A 22942-nucleotide genomic window follows, 5' to 3' on the forward strand; every position below is an offset into this window, starting at 1 on the left:
TACTTGGGGACAGACAAAGATGATCTCATTCCATTTTAGAATCCTCAAGGTACTCAATAAACAGTTGCTAAAATGAGTGGTCATTCTTTGTTATCACTGTTCTTAGATGTCAGTGCCCCATAAAATCCTGATTGACTTTGGTTAGTTGGAGAGTATTTGGTTCCTTGATTAATAAGTTTTGGTCTAAATACACCCTAATACACAGCATAAAACATACCAGTGGAAAAATGTGTAGGAAATGGGTTTATCATTATTCGTAATTCTTCACCTTCTCTGATATGTCTTCGAAGCTTCTGTCATCCTTCAGAGTGACAGACCACTATGGTCTCTAGCCAAAGCAAGCCAACAACAAGATGCAACTCTGTCCCTGGCTAGCCCATTGCTGGAGTTTCCCACGCCAAAGAACATTCTGCTGCGCCCCCACGCTCATTCCTACTCACTCCTAGGTCACCACCACTAGCAGTAAAATAGCTCTACAAAACAGGAATAATTCTGTAAGTAAATATAGCAGTTTTCTGGTATATTCAAAACACAAGATACTATATTTAGCATATTTATATGATGATACATAAAACATTTCAAATGCAGATTAGTTACTAGAGGTATTAAAGACTCAAAGGAGTTAAGTAGTAATTCAGGCAAAGAAAGAAAACAAGGAAGGAAACTTTAATGCGGAGGAATGCTAATTGATATCCAGAGGTCAGAATTTCAAATGCCTCCCTCGAACAGTGAAACACAGGTGTACGAAATAGTCTACATACTGAAGTCACCTTGCAACATAGATTGTTTTAAAACCCAAGAAAATGCATTTAAAAGAATGTGAATCTCAAACCATATTAGATATTAAATCTCTTAAACATTTGCACAGCATATCTTTGTCATCCATGATTATATAATAAATATGTACATCTAAGGAATAACTTCTAGAAACAAGCAAACAACATGCCATATGCTGATACCTAAGATGGGTATATAATAAAACAGATATCCAATAAAATGTTCTAGAGACTAAACAAGCAGCAAAAAGAAAAGGCTTTTCCAGCACCAGCCCTGTGTCACCCCATTTCTCACATCTCCAACCAAATCCCTTTGCCCTTGTACAGCAGCAGCCTTATCAGAAGGAAGGATAAATGACCACCTTTATCCAACACCCTCTTGCAAATCTGGCCAAACCCACTCCATCAGCTCTACTACAAGAGCTCCAGGGGCCGGCCGGGTGGCTCAGGCGGTTGGAGCTCCATGCTCCTAACTCCAAAGGTTGCCGGTTTGATTCCCACATGGGCCAGTAGGTCATAACCACAAGGTTGCCGGTTTGATTCCTCGATTCCCGCAAGGGATGGTGGGCTGTGTCCCCTGCAACTAACAACGGCAACTGGACCTGGAGCTGAGCTGTGCCCTCCACAACTAAGATTGAAAGGACAACAACTTGACTTGGAAAAAGACCTGGGAGTACACACTGTTCCCCAATAAAGTCCTGTTCCCCGTCCCCAATAAAATCTTAAAAAAAAAAAAAAAAGCGTTCCAAAGCTTTACTATTTGTCCTCAAGTTTTGTTTTACCTTAAAATGAAAACACAAAAAGAGCATCCTCTTCCTAAATGCATTTATCAATCAATCACATCTCAGTATGCATTAACTGTGAGCTCCCAGAAGTAGTTTTTGGTGATGGTGTAAAGTTAGGAAAGAAATGAGGACACTGAGTCCATGAGGTTAGTGGAGAAATTAACATTGAGGGAGGGAGGAAACTAGAGATGATGAAAGCAAACTCTGTAAATTCAATATTCCTTCTTCTTAATCTACTTTTCACTACACAGCCCATTCCAGTTCTACATCTCACACAAAATCTGCGCCCCCTTAGGAGAGGGACAGTTGGCACAAAAACTAGAACCAGGGTGAACTTGTAGTAATTTGAATGCATAAAAAAGGCTTTCTTTCTAGAAAAAGAGATTTGGCCAGGAACGGTTAAAGGAAATGTTGTATAGGGAACAAATATCTCAAACCAGCACTAAGAAAATAGGTTAGCCTTTTAAGCCCAAATCCATCATTCAAGATTTGATACAATTTGATCAAAGAATAGTGACAAGTTTAAGCTGATTGTTTCAGTTCACTTAACTAGAATTAACCACTTTAAATAAAGCTGCTCTCACAACACAATAGAACCCAAATATCTCTGCAGCACAACTGAATCAAAGTTCCATTTTACAGACAGATTCATGAAGATATCCTGTTAAATAAATCACAAAATTTCAATCCTCACCCAGGTTTAACACAAATGTAGAAATCACTTGCTGTCCTACTGATGCAAAAAAAGAAAACTGGACTCTAAGAAGAGTTCCTAGACCTGTGTTACACAGGAAAATTCACTGGGTTTTCAACTGGCATTATGCCTCTGCCTGCCATATGGTTTACATGACCATGTCATCACGTACATAAGATAGAACTGGAACACAGATGAAGTTCTGCGTAAATTCCTGCTTTTTCAAATATAAAATACTCTCTCGTGTCAAAATATGATGAATAACCCAAATTCATCCTATTTCAAGTAACTAAAACTATGCTGCACTATGTTCAAAATAGAAACCAAAGATACACTCAAGTGCATCAAATGTTAAATACCTTAAGATTCTGAAATTAGTCTTTTCTAATCCTTGATTTGACTTAGGGTCAACTTCCATTTCTAGTTAAATACTTAGGAAGAATGTTCTATAATAGGCTCCTTGAAAGAATTTTCCAAAATTATCCCAAATGCATAATTAAGTAAACTATTTCAATAAACAACTGAACGAATCAAATTGTGGTTATCATCACCTGAGAGGCCAAATTGCTATGTCGGCAGATGCATTACTGAGTATCGTGAGCTCCTGCATTATGTCAGTGAAGACCTGCTCCACTCTTCCATCTACTGTAAGAAACCCCTGAGACACACGAGGTGTTGGGCAATGTAAGTACAAACGAGATGCGTAGTAGTCACAGGCCGGTTGTCCTAATTCCTTGCTACAAATGAGCCTCACCGTTATGAAGAGGGAGCTGAAAACCCTGCTTAGTAGAGAAAGAGGTCAATCCCAAAATTCCCTCTCCTCTCTCCTCCCTCCCCATCATGCAGCTGGCACCGTTCACTCTGGCAGACACAGCTCCCTGAACATAATGGTGCAATCACCGCTTCAAACATCATTACTATCTAAAATAGATAACCCACTTGCAAGTTGACTATTTTTATAGATACAACATTTTCATGCAGTTTAGCTGCTCTATTTGTGATTTATTCCACTTAACCAATGCAGTTTCCCTGGTAGTGTCTTATGTCAGAATCAGAATAACCACAATTGCCCAAGTAATTGTAAAAATTATAATGCTTCCGAGTTGCCCCTTATCTCCTTGTACCCCTCACCAAAAACTTCATAAACTGAATCCTGAATCTGAAAAAAAAAATTATAAGTTATCTGGTTTATATGTCTTTAGTGATCAGAATATTATTTTTATCCAATTTATCTACTTTTTTCACATGGAAGTCTTGAGAACAAGAATTTACTAAATACACTTTATATAGTACTTGCCTCTTTGAGGTATTAAGAAAACCAAGTACAAAAAAAAACCAAAAAAAAAAACACTAAGTACATTTGGAAACATTAATAAACTTTTTATTATTTTATTAAAATACAAATAATTCTTACTCTAGACTCACTAATAAAGAAATAGTATACATTTTAAATGGGAATTAATTTTGTTTGGATTAAAAGGCAGTTGTACCAAAGAAAGACACTTTAAAAGGTTTTGCAGCTGTATCATGAAACATATGTTAAATAAAACGAAATTTCACATATAATATGGAGGAAGGAAAAGGAGAGAGGCAATCAATTTGAATTCTCTGATGAGCTCAGATTTCTTCAAGGACAAAAAGGGGTGATGAGGGGCATAATTGAAAAACACACAAAAGAGTAGTATATACTTGTCCTGGGAAAATTCTAATGTCCCTTTCAGCTAAGTTTGAAAAAAAGAAAGGAGATACAAAAGTTCACTGGCTATGGTAGCTAATGTAACCTTGAGCTCTGACAGAGTACCAGTAAAACTGTGGATGGTTTTAGACCACAAGAGAATTTCCTATGACATTGAACAACACCAAGAATCTGACTCTTCCTAATTTCTATTTCGCTTCTGTCTTCCCTAGTGAGAAATATTCTCAAACCAGAAAGGGTAAACAAATAATGTTAAGAGATTTTTGAAGTTCCAAACAGACAGAGATCCTAAGAGACACTTAGCTGCTTTAAATCAGTGTAAGTATCCAGACCCAGAAGAATTAGATGCAAGGGAGTGGGAGGAATTTGCATAAAAATTAGGCATCATCAATGGTTCACTACCAAAAACAAGCTATAATAAAGTAACCTGATTTGGGTGGAATTCATAGACTTACTACTAAAGGCGTAGATCAAAGGAATGTCATAAAAAGAACATAGCGTGAATTTGGAAAGGCAGTGAATAAAATACCTCACAATATTCTCACAGGTATATTGGAAAGAAGTAGCTGACAAATAGCTCTATTAAGTGGCTTCAGTGTTGGTAGAAATGCTATGCATAAAAATTGCTGCTTGTAAATTTATACTAATCAGAAGAGAGGTTCTTTAGCAATATATCATGGTGTGTTGAATTCCAGTTACAGAAAACATGCTTATTAAATCTAAAGATCATGCACAGGAGACAAGCGAATATGTTGGAAGATAGACTCAAGATTCACAAAGATCTAGATAATGAATATAGGCTAAAACAAATAAGACTAAATGTAATAGGAATCATTTACTTTCAATCAACACTTTTACAAGTACCAGATAGGGGAACCATGGCTTCACAAGTCATTGGAAAAAAAAATACCTGGAAGATTTAATTGAGTATGTGCCCAGTGTGAGCCAGTACCATTAGATAGCTCAGAAAATATTGGCCTACATTACAGTAGATCTTAGATCAATAATAAGAAGGTAATAATTTCATTGTATCATGTTTTAAATAGCTGCTAGTTTATTTTCATCACATGATACATGCTCATTGTAGAATATTGGAAAATGTAAACAAAAAGATCACTCACGGTTCTGCCACTCAAAGATGAATACTGTTTACATTTGGTGTTTATCAGTCCAGATTTCTTAATGCGCATTATAAGTGTTCACACACTTATTTTTCATTTTTTTTAAAAAAGGATTATACTGGGGCCAGCCCAGTGGCTCAGGCGGTTAGAACTCCATGCTCCTAACTCCGAAGGCTGCTGGTTCGATTCCCACATGGGCCAGTGGGCTCTCAACCACAAGGTTGCCAGTTCAATTCCTCGAGTCCCGCAAGGGATGGTGGGCTCCGTCCCCCGCAACTAAGATTGAACACTGCACCTTGAGTTGAGCTGTGCTGAGCTCCCGGATGGCTCAGTTGGTTGGAGCGCACCCTCTCAACCACAAGGTTGCTGGTTTGACCTCCCTCAAGGGATGGTGGGCTGTGCCCCTTGCAACTAGAAACGGCAACTGGACCTGGAGCTGAGCTGCACCCTCCACAACTAAGATTGAAAGGACAACAACTTGACTTGGAAAAAAATCCTGGAAGTACACACTGTTCCCCAATAAAGTCCTGTTCCCTTCCCCAATTAATCTTTAAAACAAAAAAAAGGATCATACTATTACAATGCTATTTTGTAACCTGTTTTGCTTTTTAATTCAACAGTATATCAAGTCCCAGTATATTCTACACTGGTCAAATGACATCTAATGCCCTTGTGTTCATTTCTGCTCACCACACTGTGAGTCGTTGCAAAATTTGAGAATATGCAAAGAAGAAAAAAGAGAGTAGCAAAAAGTATGAAAATATAAGTTCACCTATGCTCTGGTGCCACATGACAAAAGGTTGAAGGAAATGAGTGTACTGCCATGAAAAAACATAGAAGATTTATAAGAAAATAATATAGCTAAATGCATGTGCCTGAACAACTGTGCTGGTAGATGAATTAAACTACTTTAGATTGACCCACATTGCCAAACTGGTACCAACTCCTGGAAATTAAAGGGAGATGGATTTCAACTCAATAGTAGGATTTTTTTTTTTTTTTTAAATAATTAGAGCTGTCAAAAAATGGAATGGATCTAATTATTGGAGGGTTTAACAGGACTGGAATAACTAACTGGTAAAGGATGTCAGAGGTAATTCCTATAGGTGAGAAGTTCTAATAAAAGACCCCATCTTTACGAAGAGTCTGCTTCTAATGGTAAACTTACTATAGAAATTTACTCCCAGTCCAATATGAAGCAAATTGGTAGTCATTGAGATCTTAAGAAATAAGTCCAGTGCTTTAGAGCTGCATGAGAAATGCTAGCACTAACGATGAACACCAATGTGCTAAATGCTCTGCATTCATGCTTTACACCTCATTTAATACTTACAACAACGCCATATACACTATTCCCATTTTATAGAAGATAGTGAGGCTTAGAGAGATTTTTATATTTGTTCAATGTCATTCTTACTTTTGCCGAAAATTGCAATGTCACCCAATCATACCTGATTCCCCATCACATAGACACTTGCTCACTTAGTAGGTAATATGTAATCAAAGGCATTTTCACAAAAGTTCTTAACTAGTGATCCCTCAAAGCACAGTCATGAGATTTGTAATTAGAAAAAATATATAAAGATTTTTAAATTAAAATATACATTGTAAAACAAAAATATTCAGATATGACATTCTCAACCATATACCTTAAACTTTTGTGAATAAAACAGATCCAATGAATAAGATGTAAGATGTGGTAAAGCAAATTTAAATCAAGGAATTTCAAATCTTTGCCATTACTAATTATGTGACCTTGGGCAAGTTCTTAATCTTCCTATCTCTTTAGTCCTTTATCTATGAAATGAGGATCACTTAAGGTTGATATAAGAATTAAATGATACATGTAAGCATTTAGCAGCACGGGATCTAAAACTTATTACACAACACAAGTAATAAACGGAGGGGGGATAGGAGAGGCAAACCTATTCCACAATTCATTCCAAAACATTTTAAAATTTCAGAGTGTCATTATGTTTGAAGGGGGAGGGGCCACATTTTCCATTATTCTGTAAAAAATTTCTGATGACAATCATTTATGAAATAAAGTGACAACTAAATAACATGTGCCTTCTTTTAGGAATTTCATTTTATGCAAAGGATCACCCAAAGAGTACAATTTCAACTCCCATTTCCTTCTAAGACACTTTTAATTGTCTATTCAGTATGAGATACGTAAATCCAAGTTTAATGCTTATTGGTTTGGGTTTTGATTTTTACATCTTGGTTCAAAATACTCTAATGAACACGTTTTTTAGTTTCACTGTTTTCTATGTGCATTCTTGTTGTAGAGCTACTACTGTTACCTCTGACAACACCAGCAAAAGAGAAAAGCTCTCACTCAAGAAGCACAATTTGGGTCACCATTTTGATATTTTATTTAATGTTGACATTAAAGAGTTGGTATTTATTCTAAAAGTTTGACATCTATTCTTTTTTTCGAAATGGCACAACTGAGAAAGTATTTAAAATATGTTTGCCTTTAAGGTCTATCACAAAGATAGGCTTTTTAAAACACTATTTATCTCAATGAAATTTACTGAAGTTCTCCCTGTTTTCAAAGAATTCTTTAGTCTTTCAAAGAATTCAGTTCCAAAAGGAATTGATTATTTTTAGAAACCTCTTTCAGCATATAGGTTTCTAGCTATAATCATTTTTATAACTGATATGATCCACTGGCAAACGCTTTACCTGCAACTTAAAACTGTAACTAGATATACTGCATCTGTGTAAATTACCTGTGACTAAGGGCAATTACTACAGCTATCATCTGAAATATGTACACATTGTCTGTGCGTGAAAGTTAAAATTATTTAACAAGGGAGTACACACAAGAGTCATCACTTCTAAGACCTACTGAAAAAGATGTCCCATAAATATTCATTGTTCTGTAGTGAACTGTCATTCCAATAAAATGTCACTATCAACAAGTATAGATGATCACATATGGAGATTTTTTGAATCTCATCAACTATTTTCCTACTAAATTCACTTCACTGTAATACAAATGTTTTCACTGACCCTGTTAGCCAGGGCTGTAATTAACTGCATTGTCTGACCACTACAAACATGAGAACTGTGTAAAGAACACATTGTCATCATTCAAAAGTTTGCATTAACCACTTGTTAAGAGTAGCACAGAACAGCTTTTCAAAACCAAGAAAATCACTTGGGCTTTTAAAATTTTTTACAAGTCCAGCTGGGTTGCCTAAGAGATGTTTCAGGGTGAAGATATGAATAATGCCTCTCAAAATGTCCAGGATAAATTGAAAAGCCATGATTTTAGATAAAAAGAGTTTTCCTTGAATGCTATCTAGTGAATATTCTTCAGGCTTCCTCCTTCCCAATTGATTTCATTTGTCCATCAATTCAACTTTTTAGTTCATAGTTTTTGAAATATGCAAATCAACGCTATTTCATTTCTACGGTACTGCCTGCTGAATAAAGACCTTGACATTTTTTTAAAATGTCATCTTAGAAAGATTCTCCAAAGATTCTCCAAAAGGCCTCTACCACATTCCAAATACACTATCCGGATCCCGACTTGGCATCCTTCATCCCGCGATATCAAATAAGCAAGTTTCCACTCAGCTATGTCCAGGTAACTGAAAGTACTGCTGGGGCTGCCAAACCTGCCTCATCAAGTTTTATACACACCCTGTACTGATGCCATCTCATCAGAAGGTTCACTTTCTTCATTTCGTGGGATCATAACCCATAGCAGAGCAAATGCCTTCTGCAAGAGAAGGTAGCAGCAACCAAAAGCTGTGGTTTTTGCAGGGTGATTGCATGCACGCAATAGCTTCTCTGCCCATTTCATTTAAATACTCCAAAAAAAAACCACCACAAATAAAAGGCTGGGTTCGAGCCTGCAAATATATCATAAACATTGATGGGAAGCAGGTGGAACGCCGATTTTCTTCCAGCCACACTAGTACATGTCCAAGTTCTGCACCACAGCTCAGAGAAAAGTAGCTACAGACGCATTGATGGAAGGCTATTTTAAAATTACCGAATGTGAAGCATCAATCTTCCTGGGAGGCTCAAACCTCCTCTCCATACACCCTGCCTGTTTTCCTGCCTAATTTCAGAATGAATCGCTGGCAGCCGGCAGGTGCAATAACCAGGAGGAGGAGGAAGAGGAGGAGGACGTATCCATCACAATGCATAAGGAGGTATGCAATCCCGGAGCTGCAGCCGGTCCTTACCTTAGCAGATTAGACAGGGGCAGGGGTCCGGATCCGCCGCCCAGGATCCCTCCTTTCCTGCCAGACAGGAGTTTCTCCACCAGGGCCACATTGCCAGTGCGAGCAGCTTCCAGCAGCTCCTGGTCCTTCCCCATAGTCTCTCAGCGACTCCCTCACAGAGTCCTTTCCCCTCTGGGTCCTTCTCCCCGCCCACCCCCACTCCCCCAAATCCGGGGCCCTCCCCGCCCCACCCTAAAATCATGCGAGAGCTTCCGCACAGAGAGATCCCTGCAGCCCCGAGCCGGGAGCACCACTCCGTCCTCTTCGGGGCGCAGCTTTTACAATGGGGAGCGGACCATGTCTGGGGAGAGGGGCTGGCCCAGCGGGGAGCCGCGACGCGCCCCCACAGCCACTCCCCTGAATTCCTGAGGCCTCCTTCCCGCGGGTGGGGCGTGAGGGGGGTGGGGACCGGGGTGCTTTGAGAAGCGTGCGGAGAGGCCGGTGAGGGCTGAGGAGGTCTGAGCAGGAGGAGGACACCGTCCTCGCGGGAGCCCGAGCGCAGCGACGACCGCGGCGGCGGCCAGCGCGCCCCGGCCCGGGATCTCCTCAGCTCCGCGCCCGGCCGGCTAGCGGTTAGGGTAGGCAGCGGCGGCGGCGGCCCGAGGCGGAGAGGAGCGCGCGGCCGCGGCTCCCGCGCCCGTGGCCCGCGCCGAGGCAGGGCGGTGCGGAAAAACCGCGGCGGGCGCGTGCCGAGGGCGGCGGCGCGGAAGCGGCGGAGGCGCGGGCTGGGGACCGGCGGCCGGGCGCCGGGTCCGCCGCGAGCCCCTCTGAGGCCTGGCGCGCCGGGCGGCCGGCGCGCGGGGGGCGTGAGCGCGCGGGCAGGTGCGGCCCGCCTGTGCGGGGGGCGGGGGCAGGGGGCGGGGCCGGGCCGAGAGGGGGGCGGGGCCCGGGACGGTGTGATCCTCGTTTTCGTGGGCGGGGTCCCTCCCTCCTCCAGTCTCCTTGGAAGAGGTTTAACCGTGTGAGGACTGGCGTTCTCCTCCTCAGCGGGTCGGGCAGCCGCGCCATGCCTCAGGTCAGTCACGACGCTTGAGGAAAATCCTCCGTGGTGGGGGTGGGGAGGCTGGGGGTGCTGGGAAGGGGTGCTTCTGCCACCTATTCTGTCCGCATCCAGGCAATGGACCCGCACTCCGTCCTAAGGCTTAACCTCCCGGACACGACTGAGATCTATCTGCCCGTGGTCAGAAAGAAGAGGTTTGTTTTATCCTAGTTTCTGTGGCACTGGCCCCTGAACGGTCGGTGACTGTTCCAGTTTTTCTAGGGTCTTTCATCAGCCCCATTTTTCAGTTGGGCTTTGAGGATCTGCTGACTTGTAAAAATACCAGCAAGAAGGCTCTCGTTGAAAATTCCTCCACAGTCATACTGGGGAAAATACTCATGGGCATGGATTAGAGACCCACTGTAATTGGAACGTATCATCAGCAATTCACTATGCATGGTTTTGTTGGTTTGATGCTCTCCTTGCCTGTGGTGGTGAACACGCGTTTATTTTCTTTTGAAACTTCCTGTGACACCTTGTGCTTTGCCTTGCCCTTGAAATACACTTCATAAATGTTAACTTGCTAATAATCGATTGGGAGGAAAGGGACATAATGGGCACTTTCCTGTCAACCCAGTGAACTGGGTATTATTTACAACATACCCGTTTTGGAAATGAAGTAGTGACACAAGGGGTTAATTAAATTTCTCAAGATGCTGCACACAGTAAGTGGTGACAACTGGAACCCAGAACTGACTCATTGCAGAGCCTGTGCTCTTCGCAATATACCTTACTGCCCCTCAGGGAAAAAATAAAGTGAACAGACAATAATTATCAGTCATTTGATGAGCAGCTACTATGTACCAGGCACTATGTTAAGTGCTTTTCATATGTTATCTTAACCCTCATAACCATCCCATGAGAGACTTCCATTTTTATCCCTATTTTACAGATAAGGAAACTGATTATTCCAAGATCATGCAGCTCAAAGTGAGCCAAGGCTCAAATCCAGGACTGCCTGCTACAGGCAGAGATTTTAAATCAGTAACTAGAGAAAACAAAAGACATTCAGAGATAAGTAACAACAAAAGTGTATATATATATATATATATATATATATATATATATATATATATACATATATATATATATATATATATATATATATATATATATATATATATATATATATACTGAGTTCTGAGGTTGCATTTGAATGGTTGAAAGTATTAGGTAAATTATGGTTACTCATGGGAGGTTCCCTGAAGGAAGTAGGTTTTGAGCTAGTATGATTTTTGTTTGTTTTGTTTTTGTTTTAGAATCTGTTCTAATAATATGATATTATATATGGGGATAATACGATCCTTGACATAATGGGACTAGCAGACCAGTTAAAGAAACCATTGAATTTGTTTTGAAAATGGCATACAGAAATCCTTCCACTTTTCTCTGTTGCCACTTTAGCAACACACACATTTCCTAGAATATACCATAAGTATTCAACTGGTCAGAGGTAAAAATCACCCCCAGTTTTCACAAGCAACATTTAATCATGGCTGAGTTAGTGATTGGGAGACTCCTGGGTTATCTTATCAAAGTCAACTCCCAATGAGATAAGCATTAGTAATGATTTACTCTAAGAATCAGTTCCACAGTTCCAGGCACTCTAGTGGTATATGGATACTCAAAACCAGTTTTTTCAAGTCCAAAATCAGGTTTTACTTACATTATAGTTTCTTGTTTGAATAGGACAAAGGCTTGTCTGCATGGGAACTAACATGCAATTTAAAAGTGAAGACATTCTTCCAAAAATCTGAAGATGCCAAAAAACCCTCCAGATTTTTTAAACATCCAGATTTCATCAAGATACTTTGCATCTGTATACAGTAAAAAGATCCAGAAAATATTGGGAAACAATTAGACAGGCTAGATCTCAACTTGCACATATGTAGCTGATGATGTGTCTGATGGTCTCTACTAGCCTTTCCAGCCCTAATATTCTGTGCCTATGGTGAACGGTCTTAGTCCATTAAGTTATATGTATAACTGAAGCTAGAAATCAAGTATGGGAAAAGATTTGAGACCAATTTCTATTGTGTTTTTAATAACAAAAAATAAAAATTATTCTCCATGTTTTTCTAATTGAATTTTTAAACCAAAATCTATCTTTGTTATTCTCAATAGACAGTATTAATGATACTTGTAAATGCATATTATATACCAGAGATGATACCAAATTCTTTACTTTTCTCTCTTTCTCGCGCTCTCTCTAAATATATGTGTGTGTGTGTATACACACATATATATATGTAATTGTATTTTATACACACACGTGCACACACCAGTCAGGATTAAATGAGACAAAGTGAAGAATCTAGTATCATCCCTGGTACATGATATTCATTATATTTATATATACATAATGTACCATATATATATATATATATATATATATATATATATATATATATATACACACATATATATATATACATATATATATACATATATATATACATATATATATGATATAATTCCTGCAAAACCTCTGAATCCCTTCTTCAAAATCCTGATATACACGGATGTAATTGTGTGTACTTTTTGGCAAGTTGAGAATTATTACTCCAATATACACATATTGCAAGTCACTCCTTTTGGGGTTAATTAATAAAAGAAGGAACTAGGGACTGAGACTAGGAAAGGAAGGTAAAGCAAAAGATAAGGCAAGTATTGAAGTGTTTGCACACACACAAGTCTTTGGAAAAAATTGCAGGAACATAAATCCAGATTAATCTCAAAACTATGTATCAAGGTCTGTCTGCAGTGAGGAAGAGGAAAAGATGATGTCCCATAGCATCAAGTTATCAAATGAGCTAAGATAGGATAACCTTGTGATTCAGAGAATGGGTTTGGAATATGTCTACTTTCTCCATCTCCAGCACTGCAGACACTCCACATAACTGGGACTATAATAGGCTGTGGGATAGAAGTCAACAGCTTCAGGTTACAGAATATGAAGATACTGGACATGTAAATAGAAGGCCAAGTTCTTGCTTTCTGCATTCCACTTGAGTTTGTCTCCTATGCCCACTTGCCCCTCATCATCTTCCTGAGGAAACCCAGACACCAAGCATATCATGATGTTTGCAGTCTTTCTGAATGCATGGTCATGAGTGTAAAAGGCCATGGAATGTCCATCACCCATCTTCTTCAGGTTCTAACTGAGAACAGACATAAGGAAACAAATGAGCATCTCATTGGGGTTCATCTTTATTACTGAGTCAGGTAGTATCTAATATCCCTAGTGCAGGCATCCCTACTAAAACTAGAAGGAAAATGAGGCTAGTATCTGCCTCTCTGTAAATATGCAACCCTGAGACCTACATGTGGAGAAAGATCTGCAAATAGGACTTCATGTACCCAGCCAAACAAAAGCCTGTCTCACAAATAGGGTCAGAGGACTGGAGAGAATGATACGGAGACAATGATAGGTTTCCTGGGCTGCCTTTGGAAAACATGCTGGGACAGGTCCTGATCTACCTGGGAGAGGTCCTGAGTTAGGAAGCAGAAAAAAGCCCACTTTCCTTCTTAGTGATTCATGAGACAGGCACATCAAGACAGAAAGCCCGAGTTGAATCCATATCTTGTTTTGAAAGCAAGGTAACCCTACCCACATAGCATCTGCCAGGCGGGAAATTTAGAAACATTGCATTAGGTATTCTAGCCTTGGGTAAGCAGTAAGCTACACATTTGACCAGTTCTGCCCCTTGCAGAAGTTTTCGTTGAACTGAACTGTAATGCAATGTCCTTGGCTTTTATGTGACATGTGTTATATGTAGGAATGTGGTTGGAAATTTTGTCCACTACTTTATTTAGTGAATTCTATATTGAACAAAGTAATAAAACTATACAGGAAAGTTTCTCTACCTCTAGGGAATTCATTTTTTTACTAATACCTAAGAAATTGACTTCTTCACTTTCCACTTTAGCTCTCTGGCAACTGAGCCAAATTTAAGGTTTGACATACTTGTGATCTTTTTGCATCCTTTACATATTTTTGCCTTGATTTTTATTGATATTTAGTTGTATTTCATTCAATGTTTGTTACAAGAGCTATATGTGCATCCATATTATTGAACTTGCATCTGTAATGAACTTGCTATATGCCAGGCACTGCTCTAGGTAGTAGAATAATCAGTAAAGACAAACATACTCCCTGTCCTCATGGAACTTCAATTGAAAGTGATAAAAATGCCAGAAATTAAGGAAAAGTTCCCCGTTCTCTATTTCTTTTTGTAATTATTTCACTTATCATATGAAAGCAGGCATAGGGAATATCTTGAAGATTAGTGTCTCCTTCAAAATGTACTATAAGAAACAAACTTAATTTTGACCTTAACGATACAAATTAAACTATATATTTCTCATCTTTTCATTCACTCAACACTTACTGAGTTGTCTGCTCTGTGCCTGGAAGCTTGCTAGGTGCTGGCAATTGAGCGGAGAACAAGGTGAAAATGGTCACAGTTCTCATGGAGCTCATATTCTATTTGGGAAAAGAGACATGGAACAAGTACTAACAAATGTTATAAAGAAGATGCTATAACGGATATGGGCTGAATAACAGGGACACCTAAGTCTTGGAGGTGAGCAGGAGACTTGTCTTCAAAGGAGATGTTTAAACTGAGGCCTGAGAGATAAATGACAAAGAGAAGCAGGAAGTAGAAAAAGAACATTCCGTGCAGAGAGCTGCTTGGGAATCATTACACTTTGCTCTTTAGAGGGCAGTTGGAAATTATACTCTCAGAATTAAATCCCCACATCTTTCTTCCATCTCTATCTTTACCTCTGCTTCAACCTTGTTTTATTCACTCACATCTCCCAAACATGTTTGTATTTTTATGAAATTTAAGTTTATTGTTATTGAATGTTCTTAATTTCAAAAAGTATTACCCAAATGCTTTTTCTAAAAATAAAGTTGTTTATTTGCTTGTATATAGTCACTGATTCCTTTTGAAATTGATGATATTAGCCCACTTCAAAGGAGCTTCCCTCTTCATATGGAAAAAACCCAAATGAGTAAACTATGGCTTGTACTTTTTTTGATGGCTATGCATACTTTATGGACCAATGAATAGAATGGGAATTAGTCGCATGAAACAACTTGTAAACACAGCTAAGCTGAATATGAAAAAATGAATAGTTAATTCTAATTATAATTGTCCAGCACACATACGCTTTTAAATTCTTTCACTAACAAAGAAACATGTGCAACTAATTATTTGCCACAATCCAAAGCCCTCCCACCTTCCATATTCATGGGCCAGCTTCTTCCTGTCACCCAGCTGAGGTCCAAGCCTGCCAATCGGGGGACCAAGCTGGGCTAGATTTGCAGCCAAGAACAGAAGGGGAGTAATTGTGAGATTTTTCTGGACTCATTAGCTAACATCTGACTAAATGTATTTGTCTTCTTGTACATTGGTACCTAAATGCTTTCCAAAGTATCCTTTACAAAATACCATAAATTATGGTTTTGTAGTAGACCTCGTCTTAGCTTAGAAAACTTCTAGAATCTATCTGTGTCAACAGAGAAGCATAATACATACCTTTACAGGTATATCAGTTTGCTAGGGCTGCCATAACAAAGTACCACAGATTGGCTTTTAAACAACAGAAATTTATTTCCTCACAATTCTGGAAGCTAAAAGTCTGAGATCAAAATGTCAACAGGATTTGTTTTGTTTCTTTTTCCTTGGCTTATAGATGCCTGTCTTCTTCCTATGTCTTCACATGGTCTTCCTTCTATGTGCATATGTCCTAATTTCCTCTTCTTATTAGGACACCAGTCATATTGGATGAGGGCCCATTCTACTGAATTCATTTTAACTTAACCACTTCTATAAAGACCCTTTCTCCAAATACAATCATATTCTGAGGTACTCAGGGTTGGTAATCAGGGCTAATAATTTTGACATATGAATCTAGGGAGGACACAATTTAGTCCATAACAACAAGGTTATGAGGACATTTTGAGGATCAGATTAAATGAAACTAAAGAAGTGAAGACATTTGACTCTTACTAGATATTCAATAAATGCTAGTTATATCTAAACAAGTAATTTTTGAAGTATCTATTGTTTCTAATATTATCTAAGGTAAGGTTATCCAAAAACATTTGGTGTTGAAGGTAAACTTTAAATGAGAAAACTGTACTTCCTATAGGGATACACAACTACAATTTCATAATAAAATAATTCAAAATATTTGAGTTAGCTCTTTTGCTCCTTTTAAGAGTCAGCAGTAATCAAGAGTTACTTCCCTTTAATATCCATGTGATCATATTATTCATTAGTATAATTAAATTTTTCTCTTTTGGTCATTTCTAAGTACTTTAAATATCCTAGTAATTAAAATTAATTTTATTCAAGGTGTTATTTCTGAAGTAGAGTCAAACTTTTAAGTTTGATTGCTTGTCTCAGGAATCTGAAAATGTGTGTAAATACGTATGTATGTGATTTCCATGCATGTAGTACAACTGTAAAATCAGAAAAAAAATACTGTGATAGTATTAATACATTAATATATCAATAAACACTACATTAAGAAATACATTATTAATATAATTCATACATGAAAATAAGTGAAACTTTCAGTACTTTGGCAGGGAACTAATCTAGACAGGAAAGAGAAAAGATAAGGACCTCCCCACCTCATAGACTGTGTAGATGCCTGACCAATGCACCATACACCTGAAGCTGAAGTAGAATAATATTGAATGTCAACTATAACCAAACATAGATGTATATATAATCACGGGATGTAGAGTACAACATAGGGAAGATAGTCAATGGTATTGTAACAGCCATATGAGATGTCAGAGAGATAGTAGCTTGGGGGTTAGGGGTTATCATTTTATGAGGGGTTTAAATGCCTATTATGTTGCTTTGTACACTTGAAACTAATAAAAATAAATAAATAAAGTAAATAACCTCTCCAACACTCTCAATCATTGAATTCCTTTTCTTACAAACTATTGGACCAGTTTTTATGATGATTTTTAGTAGCTATGAGTGTATCCATTTAATAAACAGCATCACATTTACTAATAGAAAAACATAGATATCATTTGACTCAAATAAATTTGATCTAAGATTCTGAATGAAGGAGGACAGAGAATTAAATTATTTACAGAACCTGCAACCTGAAACAAGTATTTCACTTATTTCCTGTTTGGAATATGTCATTTTAGGTGAAAGAACCTACATGCAAAGTAGATTGTTGCAGCCCAACTTGATAAGAAGGACACTGTAAATACCTAGTGTCTAGAAAAAATTAAAAATTCAATTATTTCCTAGTATCTATAATTAAGTAGGCAGCACAGAGAAAATCTCAATGAATCCCAGCAATGACGGAAGGATAAAGAAAGAAAATACTGAGACATTCAAACTGCTAGGGTAGGTGGGGATTTGGTGAACTACTTTTCTTAAAATACTATGAAATAGACGAGCACATTAAAAACACCTTCCAAGGAGATCCAAGATGGTGGAGTAGATAAACACTGTTCCTGCTTTCTTCTGTGAACACATTACAACTAAATTATAGAACAGTCAACTTGGAGAATCATCTGAAGTCTAGCTGAACAGAAGTTTTGTACCTAAGGATATAAGAAGCCACCTCAAGACTAGTAGGATCGATGGAGACCCAAAACAGGTTACAAAAACTCCGTATGGCAGTTGAGAACCACAAGGGATATTAGCTACAGAGGTTCCCCTAGGAGGAGCAAAAGACCCCAAGCACTAACCAGTCTCCCCAGCCTGGAGTAGTGGTGCCGGGAAAAGGAGCCCCCATAATATCTGGCTGTGAAAAACAGTGAGGATTCCGACCATCCCAGTGAAACAGAAGACTGCGGGAAACCCAGACCTCCTTTAAAATGGCCAACATACAAACTCTCTCACTCACAAGCACTCACCTTGGTCTCCAGCAGAGGGACAGTAACTTGGGGGATGTCAGAGACATATGGGAGGCAGACTGAGGTGTGTAGATTTGTAGTGACATCTGGAGGACAGTTGCCATTTTCCCTGTGTGGGGTCTTTCTCCCGTGCAGATGGCAGGCAGGCACCATCTTTCCTGTGTTGAGCCCTCCCCCACAGACCAAATCTAAATCTGATTGGCCTGGTGAGTTCCACTCACTCCAACCTACTGACTCACTGGGACCCAGCCCCAACCAACCTGCCCAATACCAGAGGTACATTCTCCGCCTGCAGCCAGCCCCGCCCACATTGCATTCTTTCTTAGAAAACTATCAGTCCACAGGGCCCAGGAAGGAGGCGACTGGCTTTAGTGTGCTCTGAGACATTTGCTGAGTAGTTCCAGGCTCAGCACTGGCACCAGTCAGAGTCTACGTTAACTTGTTGACCACACTCTTCCCACTCTAGTGACTCCCTGAGGACCCACCTCACCCAACTGGTATACTGCACGAGGCTTTATCAGTGGCTGAACCTTAAGGGAGCTAGAAGTGGCAGCAGCCTTGGGGGTGTCATAGCATTTTGTGGAGCTACCCCAAGCCCAGTACTGGTGGCAGACATCTTCGGTTTTCAGTGTGGCCTCTCCCACTCAATTCCCACTCAATTCAATGGTTAGCACAGGCAGCGAACAACTGTGAATCACTTTGTAGCCCCTATCAGATAGTCTCCAGCCAGTCCCAGGCAGTGCACCTGAGCCTGCACAGGAGCCTCTTCCAAGAGGCCCAACATACTTGGAGGTTGGCTTCAGACCTTAGAAGAGCACAACCCAATTAACCCACAAGCAGCACACATGAAGGGCAGTCTCACCAGGCACTAGAGTCCACTGGAGCAAATCCCACTCAGTGGGGTAAGCATCCTGCACAGCAGCCCATAAGCTGTGAACATGGCCAAACCCCACAGCCATCAGCCTGAGGCTCAATCCCACCCACTGATGTGCCAATAGCAATCAAGGCTCAACTATAACAGGAGGGCACAAACAATCCACACAAGGGACATTCCTGGATTACCCGGAGCAGATAACCAAAGAGATTGTGCCAGGGTCCCAAAGGGAACCTACTATATAAGGCCACCTGGCCAAGACTGGGAGACATAGCAGATCTATATGACACATAGCAACAAAGAGAGAGGCAGCCAAAATGAGGAAATGCAGAAATATGTCCCAAATGAAAGAACAGGAGGAAACTCCAAAAAAAGAACTAAATGAAATGGAAGCAAGCAATCTACCAGACACAGAGTTCAAAACAATGGTTATAAGGATGCTCAGGGAACTCAGTGAGAACTTCAACAGAGAGATTGCAAGCATAACAAAGGATAGAGAAACCATTAAAAGAAAAAAAAACAAGTGAAGAATACAATAATTAAAATGAAAAATGCACTAGAAGGAATGAATTATCAGCAGACTGGATGAAGCAGAAGATTGAATCAGTATTTTGGAAAACAGGGCAGACAATCAGAACTGCAAAAAGGAAAAAAAAAGTGCAAAAAAAATGAGAATAGTTTAAGAGATCTCTGGGACAACATCAAGCATAACAACATTCGCATCATATGGGTACCAGAAGGAGGGGAGAAAGCGAAGAATTGAGAACCTATTTGAAGGAATAATGATGGAAAACTTTGCTAACTTGGCAAAGGAAATAGATATACAAGTGCAGAGTCCCAAACAAAATGAACCCAAATGGGCCCAGACCAAGGCACATTATAATTAGAATGGCAAAGGTTAAAGACAAAGAGACAATCTTAAAAATAGCAAGAGAAAGGCAACTTGTAGTAAATTATAAGGGAGCTCCTGTAAGATTGTCAACTGACTTCTCGATAGAAACTTTGCAGGCCAGAAGGGATTGGCACAAAATATTGGAAGTGATGAAAAGCAAGGACTTACAACCAACATTACTCTACCCAGCAAAGCTACCATTTAGAATTAAAGGACAGATAAAGAATTTTCCAGACAAGAAAAAGCTAAAGGAGTCCATCACCACCAAACCAGTATTACAAGGAATTTTAGAGGGACTTCTTTAAGATGGAAAAAAAAAAAAAGGTCTTAATTATAAATAATAAAATGGCAATAGCAACATATCAATCAACAATTACTTCCAATGTAAATGGATTAAATGTTCCAATCAAAAGACATAGGAGGGCTGAATGGATAAGAAAACAAAACCCTCACATATGCTGCCTACAAGACAATCACCTCAGATTGAAAGACACACACAGATGAAAAGTAGAGGGATGGAAAAATATATTTCATGAAAATGGTAACAAACACAGAAACAAAAAATTGGGGTAGCAATACTTATTCCAGACAAAATAGACTTTAAAACAAAAGCTATAAGAAGAGACAAAGGACCCACTTCAGGATATTTATCTGAAGAAACGTAAAACGCTACTTTGAGAGGACCTGTGCATCCATATGTTCATTGCAGCATTATTTACAATGGCCAAGATGTGGAGGCAGCATGAGTGTCCATCAATGGAAGAATGGATAAAGAGGAGATGGTACATATATACAATGGACTAATGCTCGGCCATGGAAGGGAATGTGTTCTTGCCATCTGTGGAGGTATGGATGAACCTGGACGGTGTTGTGCTGAGTGGAGTTGTCAGACAGAGAATGACAGATGCAATGTGATTTCACTTGTATGTGGAATCTAAAGAGCAAAACTAACAAACAAAACAGAAACAAATTCATAAATACAGAGAATATATTGATGGTTGCCAGATGCGCGGGAGGTTTGGGTGTGAGTGAAAAAGGGGAAGGGGTTAATAAGTACAAATTTGATGTTACACAGTAATGATGGGGATGTAGGGTATAACACAACGAATATAGTCAATAATATTGTAATAACTATGTATGGTGTCAGATGGGTATTAGATTTGTTGGGGTGATAGATGGGAGAGGGTTGGGGGCAGGGTGAAAAGGTGAAAGCCTTAAGAAGTACAAACTGGTAGTTACATAATAGTTATGGGGATGTAAAGTAAAGCACAGGGAATATAATCAATAATATGGTAATAACTTGTATAGTGCTTGGTGGGTACTAGACTAGTCAGGGGGATCATTTCTTAAATTATATAAATGTCTAACCACTATGCTGTACATCTGAATATAAAATAATATTGAATGTCAACTGTAATTGGAAAGTTTTTAAAGTGGGGAAAAGGTGAAGAGGAATAAGAGGTCCAAATTTCCAGGTATAAAACAAATAATCATGGGGATGTAATGTACAGCATAGGGAATATCATCAATAATATTGTGATAGTGTGGTACAGTGTCAGATGGTTAGTGGGCTTATCATGGGGATCACTTCTTAAGTATATAAATGTTGAATAAGTATGGTGTACACCTGAAACTAATATAATATTGTATGTAAGCTACATGTTAATAAAAATCTTAAAACATAATAAAAACACTTTCCATAGAAAACATTTAAAACGCATTCTGTTGGATAACTGTTTTTTCTATATATAATATACATCACTTATATTTATAAGAATATGGCAAAATAAAACTTTTTAAAAAAATCCTCCTCCCATTCCCTTTTCCCTTTGTCCTCACTGTTAGCAACCCCAACCCCCACCAATTTTTCTTTTTCTTTTTTTTTTTAAAATCAGGTATCCCACTTCTCAAAGGAGGTACCTGGTATTAACCTGAAATTTTCTTCCTGGCTTCTGGCTTCCAAAATCCTAGGCCCTTAGGAGAAGAATGAAGCATTACAAATATAGAGAGGTGAAGAACTGAGGATAATAGCCTTCCTCACCTGAACCCCTCCTTCGGATAGAAAAATATTCCTGATTAGGTAGATAGAAAATTTGCAGGTAAGCAAATACATGAGAATTGAGACCACCCATAGTTACAGCTTAACTAGTAGTACTGAGAACTTAGGTAACCCGTGTCCATATGACTTTTACATTTATTTCAGGAAATTCTTTCCTAGGAAGACAATTCTAATTCCAATAAATAATTTCAGTTTCTTTCAGGAACTACCTTAAAATAACTTTATCTGACCAAATAGTTTGGTCATCTGGGTAAATAGCCCCTTCTTAGGACTGTAGGGAGGAAAATGTGCTTTAACGAAAAACTATGCATTGTTTAGAGCACACCCTTCTGGGTTATATCATTCTGATTCTATGGAGGTTCTGAGCCACTTATTGCCTTTTAGCTATTTCAAACTCTGTAAGTTGTAGATAACTAATAGCAATGCAAATTAATTCTTGTCTATATACCTAAAATAAATTGTCCAATGAATGTCCACTAATATTTTGGGATAAAGCTCTAGCGGAGGTGCCATCTTATAGGACTAAACAGGTATACATATTTCATCTTCCCATCTTCCTATCATCTTCCTAATTCTTTAAGCTTGCTTCATCTTTTGATCTCAGAGGCAAATGACTTCTTTGAGGACAATCCTCATAGAATAAATGGCATTTTAAAGGTAAGATTTAACTTCAAATTAATCTGTTATATTCAGCTAAAAGGGAAAAGTTTTTTATATACACAGCCTTAGAAACTGTTATTTTAAATCTTTAATGTTTGTTACCTTTCCTGTCAAATGACTATTAGTGCAATAAACTATTATTTCAGAAAAACATTTGTGAAATGCATTATCGACAGTTGGAAATGTGTTC

The 22942-nt window shown here is 38.9% G+C and overlaps 1 protein-coding gene across 16 annotated transcripts in view; it reads right to left on the reverse strand.

Moving 5' to 3' along the window:
- Positions 1 to 10113, reverse strand: part of ANKS1B (ankyrin repeat and sterile alpha motif domain containing 1B) — an 891644-nt gene extending 881531 nt beyond the window's left edge. For 3 of the 16 annotated variants that reach the window (XM_074326198.1, XM_074326192.1, XM_074326191.1), the window contains exon 1: positions 9281 to 10090. In XM_074326198.1, coding sequence (XP_074182299.1) covers positions 9281 to 9414 — 134 coding nt within the window. In that variant the 5' untranslated portion in view covers positions 9415 to 10090. Of the gene's footprint in view, positions 1 to 9280 lie in introns of all 16 variants that reach the window. The other 13 variants (XM_074326200.1, XM_074326195.1, XM_074326193.1 and 10 more) reach the window with 7 other exon arrangements.
- Positions 10114 to 22942: the final 12829 nt, after the last annotated feature.

Source organism: Rhinolophus sinicus, linkage group LG02 (assembly GCF_036562045.2).
Source record: "Rhinolophus sinicus isolate RSC01 linkage group LG02, ASM3656204v1, whole genome shotgun sequence".
Classification (NCBI taxonomy): domain Eukaryota; kingdom Metazoa; phylum Chordata; class Mammalia; order Chiroptera; family Rhinolophidae; genus Rhinolophus; species Rhinolophus sinicus.